Below are 8341 nucleotides of genomic sequence, written 5' to 3'. Positions count from 1 at the left end.
GTTGGTGGGACCCAGTGCCATGGGTGGCATTGTCAGACAGCAGGGTTGCTGTTTGACGCCTGGGTCCCGCCGCCTACTAGGGCAGTGCCGTTTTGTCACCGCACTGAACTGCGCCTTTTTGTCAGAGTAGGTCCCACTCAAAGAGGCGACCTTGGCGTGGTGAGTGGGCTTATGCCTTTTGATCAAAATGTACACTAATGCCTCTTGTACAGCATGCAGTATGGGGGGCTGTACACTTCAATATGGCGCTGAGAAGCGAGTTTGATTAGATCAAAGCATAGCATTGTGGATGTGCGATCCAGTTCTGTTTTTCTCCCCCTGGCGCACTAATGACACTGCAGGACAGCCTATGTGAGAAAGCAGAGCAAGAGCCCTTTGCAAGCTTCATTCTCTGCCTATATGAGCACTGTGTAGCATGAAATTATGTGCAGACAGCTGAGATAAGTGCCTATGTGTCCGATTCAGAAGAGAGCTGAAGTCACCTCACCTCGAACACACAAGCTGAAGTGTTTTCTAACGACACTCCTCCCCCACAGCAGTGTGTCTAGTCGTCATTCCTACACTTCAGCTTGCGAGTATGAGGTGAGGAGAGCTCTGAGGCACTCGGACACAGCTGAGCCCTTATCTCAGCCGACATCTGCACATAATATAGAGCTTCACAGTGCTTATAGTAGCAGAGACCAGAGTTTACATAGGGTTCCTGCTCTGTGCTCTGTATGTTCTTACAAGCCGTCCTGCAAATGTCATTAGGAGGATGGATTCCATGCTCATAAATCTGAGAGCGGCCATTTTAACTACACTGATTATTCCCTAGACAAAATTAGCCATTATAAATAACTAAAGACATTCAGGAGTTTATTTATAATAAGATGTTTTTTTCAGTATTTTCATTTTTATCTTTCCTGGAGAACCACATTAAGAGGAGCAGTCTTCTTAATAAATTTGACACATCTTTTAGCAGTCTGTATGCTAGAAATCAAACCTATGCCAGTTCATAGCTGAGAATTTATGGCATAAACCAGGCTGTGTCCCACCCTTTTTTTTTTAAGTGTCTAGAGCAATGTAAAATGGAAAAAAGTTACACATTTCTGTGTAAAATACCCCTGGCGAACATGTAATAACTGCCCCTCCATGTGAGCTAAACAGTTTTTACAGTCTGAACTTTATGACTTCCTCACTGTGTGAGGTCTATGTTGTTCAGCAAAATCTCATTTCTGATCAAAAACTGTTTCTCAATTTTAAATATTGATTCTACTCTATGTGAGTTCTGATATGTCTCTCAAGGAGCCATTTCCTAGTGAACGATCTCCCACATGCTGAACATGAAAATGGCTTCTCTCCTGTGTGAGTTATTTGATGTCTCTCAAGATGATGTTTGGCCATAAAACATTTCTTACATTCTGGACATGAAAACGGCTTCTTCCCTGTATGAATTCGTTGATGTTCAACCAGAATAGATTTCCTAGAAAAACATTTCCCACATTCCAAACATGAAAATGGCCTTTCTCCGGTGTGACTTCTCTGGTGTTCAACAACAGCTGATTTCTTGGTAAAACATTTTTCACATTCTGAACATGAAAACGGCTTCTCACCTGTGTGAACTTTGTGATGATCAACAAGAATTGATTTCTTGGTAAAACATTTCCCACATTCTGAACATGCAAATGGTCTTTCATTTCTGTGCATTCTCATGTGCACGGAAAGATTAGAGATAGTTTTATAATGTCTCCCACATTCAGAACATGTAAATATTTTACCCCCTCTATGACTTGCATTCGGCTTAGAAATCTGAGATTGATCAGATGAAGGTTCCTTGTGGTTAGTTGAATCAGATGACAGCTCCCCGCTGTGAAGGATCAAGGTTATATCTGGAGCAATGGAGTTTTCAGGAAAAGGTTGGTGAGGGATATATTTAGGTTCTGCTTCATAATATGGAAATAAGAGATATCCTTCTGATAGTTCATGACAATCATCTGCTGGAAGTAGAATCACATGTTAGGATACCAGAACAAATTTTACCACTACTAAATAACTGATAAACAGCTAAGCAACTAGAGAGTGTTGGTAGATGACAAGATGAATTTTGGCAGACAAGAAGACAGTGCCAGGCAGCTGATGCCAAGCCACATAAAAGTCCCTACACGAGAATGGTGGCACCAAAAAGTAGCATATTTTTGCACATGCCCCAGTTTGCACAAACACTCGCCCTTTTTCTGAAAAGTGGCGTGAAGGGACATGGTCTAAGCAGGCTAACTAATTTACATATATTTATGTCAGAAAACTAGCATAAATTAAAACTGAAATCTACCCCAGTTCCTAGCAGTATCCGTGCCATATCCATAACTGCAGTGGGGGTAGACAACCCTTTTAAAGTTACAAACAGGCACTGCCAAGATAATATGGCAACATGGCAAGACCTCCAGCTTTTATACCACAATCACAAGGTGGAACTCTATAGAATTTTGACACTTTTCTGTACATTCTTTTAAGAAGGCTGAAACTGTTGTACCCCCCTCCTACAAGAAAATTAATCCTTTGAATGTCTTGCTCAGTTCATGCACCAATGTTATGGGTTACAGTTGACCCTGTTATGGTGGCTATTAGAGATGAGCGAAGTTTAAAAAAAGTTGATTCGCCTGGTCGCCCGATTTTTGGGGAAAAATTCTGTTCGAAACTCGCGGCACGTTACGTAAAAAAATGGCTATTTCCTGTCTGCAGAGAGCCTTTATAGTGGTGTAGAACACTGTGCCTTGCAGTAACACGCATAAGGAGTCTGCTGTGGTAGTGAAATAATACTGTGAGTCCGTATGACATGCAGATGACAGGCGTCGCTCTTATAATCACTGCACACTTCACTTATTTGGGCAGTTATGGGGCCAAAACTGACCAAATAACTCAAGTGTGAACTCAGCCTTACAGGTCGATGTTAGCGTCAAGAAGAAGTGCACTCCTTTTACACCGTCATCAGCTAATTGCACATAGATGTCTACAGAACCTGTTCTATTAAACGCTTATACAACTAGAGCCCTCTGACAGCATGGAGAGGGTGTCAGCAGTAAGTTTGTGTTGACGTCACTGATTATTTTGCCCTTCCTCTGATCCGTCAATAATAACCGAATTAACCGAATTCCATTATCCTTTCATTGTTGAAATTTTTTATGTGAAACAGGCTTTTTTCTGGAAAATTTATGTGTGATTGTAGACCTCCTTTTGCTGTATGGACCGAATTACGTCGTCGCGGGTCCAGCAGCCAACATAATGAAGATGCTGATGACAACACACCAGCAGACTTTGCCCTTACCATCTATTCACAATTAAATCAAGCAGCTTCAGTAAGTTGAAAATATTTATGTTATCAGTGACTTCCGGGCCCCTGCGCTGATTGGGTGGGTGCAGTTCCTGCACCTGCCTGATCAGCCCGCCGTACATGTACGGCGCTGGTCCTTAAAGGGTTAAATCAAGCAGCTTCAGTAAGCTGAAAATATTCATGTGCATTCGATCTCCACAGCACACGAGACATGACAGGAGAGCCTATGCTTTGGAGTCCAAGTCCAGTTTCTTAAGATCAGGAGTTCCATCAGAATTGTGCATAACATTCTTGCTCCCTGTGCAAAGCCATAATAAAAAGACTCCGTAGGCATACACATCAGAGGAAGCTGAAGCTGGTTGCCCCAATTTTAATTCAGGAGCAGTAAACAGCGGGAAGCAAATAGAGGTGGCTGAACTCTGTTGCTCTGTATCTCTTGTGAAGTCAATGTCCCAACTATGCCCCTCTCACGATTTACAGCAAATACATTATTTTCATGTAGAGATCCAAGAATTATGTTGGAGGCATGTAGTGTATGCAAGCCATGTGCGACCCCTCTCATCACTCTCACGCTGTTCTGCACCTGCTTTGCCTGGGCGAACGGAGTCACACTAAAGGCTACACTACACTAAAGGCTTTTCAACATATAACATCGGTTCATACAGAACAAAGTCTGCAATCACCCATCAATTTTCCCCCCAAAAAACTGTTTGACATAAAAAATTTCACCACTACGTAATTCAGTCCATACCGCAAAAAGGGCTTTAGAATATATAACTGCACCGCTGAACGGCAAATAGGCCCTAATTTTTTTCTACTTTTACACAACACAAAAGGCTTTTCAACAGATAAGTGCAATGCTGAACGGCGAATATATTTTTATTTCGCTAGTAATACATGGCAAACTGGGCTTTAGAATATTTCACTGCACCGCAGAACAGCAATTAGGCCCAATTTTTTTTATACTTTTACACAAAAGGCTTTTCAACAGCTAAGTGCAACGCTGAATGGCGAATACATTTTTATTTCGCCAGTAATACTTGGCAAACTGGGCTTTAGAATATTTCACTGCACTGCAGAACGGCAATTAGGCCCTAATTTTTTTCTACTTTGACACAAAAAGCTTTTCAACAGATAAGTGCAACGCTGAACGGTGAATATATTTTTATTTCGCCACTAATACACTGCAAACTGGGCTTTAGAATATATTACTGCACCGCTGACTGGCAAAAATATTTTTCCGTTTTCCACTAATACACGCAAAAAAGGTTTTTTAAACATATAACTGCACCGCTAAGCGGCAAATATATTTTTTCTTTTTACGCGAAAACTCCCCACAAAAGGCTTTACAATAAATAGCTGCACCACTGAGCGGCAAATATATTTTTTCTTTTTACGCTAAAACCCCCTACAAAAGGCTTTACAATAAATAGCTGCACCACTGAGCGGCAAATATATTTTTTCTTTTTACGCTAAAACACCCCACAAAAGGCTTTACAAGAAATAGCTGCAACGCTGAGCGGCTAATATATTTTTTCTTTTTACGCGAAAACACCCCAAAGATTTACAAAAAGATTTACAAAAGATAACTGTACCGCACAAGGGAAAATACGACGTAGAAATATTGCCTTGTAATAAACCTCGTTAATGCCTGTATCAATTAGTACGTGCATCCAATAAAAACGGTTTGCTGGAATTACAGAGTTGTATAATGGCAATTTGGATCCCCAGTTAGTGCTGGAAGGTGTAATAGGAATGTCCCTTTTGCGCAGGCTGTAACCTCCCCTACTGAACACTGTTCAACATAAATGCTGTGGAATGATTTCTCCCTATCCTTTCCCTACACCTTGAATAATCTTTCCCTGCACTTGTAAATAGTTTTTTTTATAACACTGTCTCTCCCTGCACTAAGTACACTGGTAAATGGCAGAATCTTAGATGGCTGCACTATTTATAGGGCTGTGACATCACAGGGCTGGCTGGCTGCTGATTGGCTGTATGCATGGCAATATGGGTGATCTTGCCTTCCCAGAGTTCCTTTCTCCATGTCCTCACACGTGCAGCAGCAATTTTAGGAAATAATGCGATTCGTTACCACGAAGCTCAAGGAAATTCGCATTCAGTGCGAATCAAATTTTTCCTGAAATTTGGAACGAATTCCATTTCATCAGCTTCGATTTGCTCATCTGGAGTGGCTATATCACTCATGTTGAACTGTTGAGACTGTTAAAAGGGTTCTCCAGGTTTTAACAACTGATGACCTATCCTTAGAATAGGTCATGAATATCAGATCGACAGGTATCTGACACTTTGCACCCCCGTTGATCAGCTGTTCAGGAGTAGATACAGCATTGGAAATAGGCACCGGAACTGCACAGCTCAGTGCACTATACAACAGAAGCCCCCACCAATCTGACATTGATAACCTATGCTACAGGCAGGTTAAACTCTGGAGAATCCCATTACAGTGAGAACGCAAGTAATGTGATAGTTATGCGACATGTTATTTCAAGTAAATATGAAACAGTTTTATATGTGAAAAACCTTGCAATGTGTTTTAACTAATATATGCACAATTGCGGGTTATACGTTCTAAGTATCTGTGCTGTGTGTAGGATGTATACTGTTACTGGTGAGATCACAAGTGGCCTGTGAAAGGGAGATAATGCCATGTGAGCCATATACCCTCAGGCTCATGTAACCACTAAGCTTGTTGCTCCATACGAATTCAGTAAAGCCACTGGTTCCAAGTTACAACTTAACCTTCAGTTTCTTAACTACTGTCGTTGAAGGTGTTGTCCACTCCTTTACAAGTGATAGCCTATCCTAAGGACAGGCCATCACTATGCGATCTTTGGGTGTCTGCCAATTAGCTGTTCTGCAATAGAAGCACAACAGCACAACACAGCTCCATCCATTGTGCAGTGGTCAAAACTGGTTACCGCAGTGCTGAAGTGATTGAGAGCAGTGCTTCAGTAACCAGCTCTGTCCACTGTACAATGAATGTAGATGTCCAGATCAAGTGGTGCTGCAGAATAGTTGATCAGTGGAGGTGCCAGATGTCAGACCCCTGATAATCAGATAGTGATGGCCTCTGCTGAGGATAGGCCATCACTTGTAAAGGAGAGTTCAACCCCTGTAACTGCAGGTCAAGATTTGCAAAATATCCAATGGAAAGAACTAGGCATGAGCGAACTTGTGTGTACAAGGTTTCGGGTTATCTAAGAATTCCGTTATGGTCCGTGGTAGTGGAATCCATAAGGTATGGTCCGTGGTAGAGGAATACATAACAGAATTCTTAGATAACCCCAATCTGAACCTTGTACGCTGAACCTGAAACACAAGTTCGCTCCTCACTAGAAAGAACGTTTGTCAATCTCTGCTGTGCTGAATAAAATCATATTAATTGCGAAACACTAATGAAATTCTGAAAACAGGATTTGTTTGGGGTAGCAGAGGACTGAAACTGAAAAATAATAGACTAGTCTAGGTTTTTTGCTGCAGTTTAAAGCACAAACCCCTTTAAGGAATTAATAGACTCTCTGTGGTATGTGATGGAGGCAGACGGGGGCACTATAGCTGACACCACAGCTGATTTAATTCCTTTACTGAGTGAGAATTACTCACCACGCATTTCTTCCTGCTTACACTCTTGGCGTCCCCTCGTATACATCTCCTCTTCTTTTGGGAGTTCAGCTTTAATATTAATCCGGTCTTGACTCTGATTCAACATGTGGAACAAATAAAAATCACTGACAAGACTACTGGAGAAAGCTAGTCAAATATTTAATCTTTAATGAATATTACACTTATATACGGTAATAAACAGTAAACCTCAATTTCCCCTACCGGATGATCCAGTGAGACATAAGGATTTTCTGCTGGATAATCCTGTGAATGGAGAGGACTGGCACATCTTACTGGTATGTTTTTCTTACTGGGGTCATCTATAGGAGGAGACATACAGTAGCCGAATACTCTGTAAGTATGAGATGATGGTTGACAATCAAAAATGATCTACCCTTTACAATAGATAAAAGCCTTTTACCCAGTGATAGGAGAGGCTGGTGGTTCTCCATCATGACGTCCTTGTACAGATCCTTGTGTTCTTCTAAATACTCCCACTCCTCCATGGAGAAATAGACAGTGACATCCTGACTCCTTATAAGAACCTGAAACACAACATTTTAGTCATCATGCAGCATAATTGCCAATGGCTTGCAATGGGGTGAGGTTTCTTATAATATATTAGAATATAATATATTCTCACTGAGAACAGTATAGAGAGAGGTATATAACTAGAGTAAATTAAAAAAGCGATATCAGCATAACTACACTCGCATTATAAATAAGCTAAACAATGGATTGATAGGCTGGACAGAACTCCCAATGTCCATGACAGGCCAACACAGTCTATTAATAATGATAAACAATGGCGTGCCTAGGGTATTTGGCACCCGGGGCGGGTACTTTCTCTGGCACCCCCCTTCCCCCCGCCGAAACCATAAGAAACTTTATTTTTACATTTAAATATACTGAAATATTTTTTTTGTTTGAAATAAAAAATTTTATCGCTAGTAAACAGAAAATTGCTCATAATTGAAAATTTTAAGGGAATCTGTCACCATGAAAATACAATGTAAGCTTGGTATTACACATTATGTTAGGGAAGGTGAAGAAAAAACGGCTGTTTTTGCACAGCGTTTATATATTTTTTTTTTTACAGGTTCACCTGACGGGATGGATCATGTTATATTTTTATAGAGCGGGCTGGAGTTTTCCCTGATGCCGATGCACCCTGCCCTGGTAGCAGGGGCTCAGATGTCAGTGACAGCCAGACCTGTGCCACTGATCGGACGGCACAGCTCCTGCACCTGCCTGATCAGCCCGCCATACCTGTACAGCGCTGGGACTCAAGTCATGTCCTGCAGCACCGTATAGGTACGGCACTGGTATCCTACAGGTTAATAAGCCTGGTCCTTTCCCATTCATATTTGGGCGCCTTGTAAATTTCTGCCCTGGCACTGGCTGGCA

At 41.5% G+C, this 8341-nt stretch overlaps 1 protein-coding gene across 2 annotated transcripts; it reads right to left on the bottom strand.

The window, feature by feature from the left end:
* Positions 1 to 846: 846 nt before the first annotated feature.
* LOC121003408 (gastrula zinc finger protein XlCGF7.1-like) lies at positions 847 to 7413 on the bottom strand. Of its 2 annotated transcripts, none has more exons than XM_040435252.1 (4): positions 7356 to 7413; positions 7157 to 7254; positions 6935 to 7028; positions 847 to 1976 (listed from the first exon to the last, which is right to left on the bottom strand). In XM_040435252.1, exons 1-4 carry the CDS (start codon positions 7387 to 7389, stop codon positions 1252 to 1254), a joined length of 951 nt encoding a protein of 316 aa, XP_040291186.1. In that variant the 5' UTR covers positions 7390 to 7413; the 3' UTR covers positions 847 to 1251. The 2 variants fall into 2 exon arrangements, with proteins under 2 accessions (XP_040291186.1, XP_040291187.1); XM_040435253.1 differs by having other exon boundaries at positions 847 to 1973.
* Positions 7414 to 8341: the final 928 nt, after the last annotated feature.

The sequence above is a fragment of the Bufo bufo genome, chromosome 6, assembly GCF_905171765.1.
Source record: "Bufo bufo chromosome 6, aBufBuf1.1, whole genome shotgun sequence".
Classification (NCBI taxonomy): Eukaryota; Metazoa; Chordata; class Amphibia; order Anura; family Bufonidae; genus Bufo; species Bufo bufo.
Note: the sequence above shows the minus strand (reverse complement) of the source record. Positions and strands in the feature narration are given on the sequence as shown.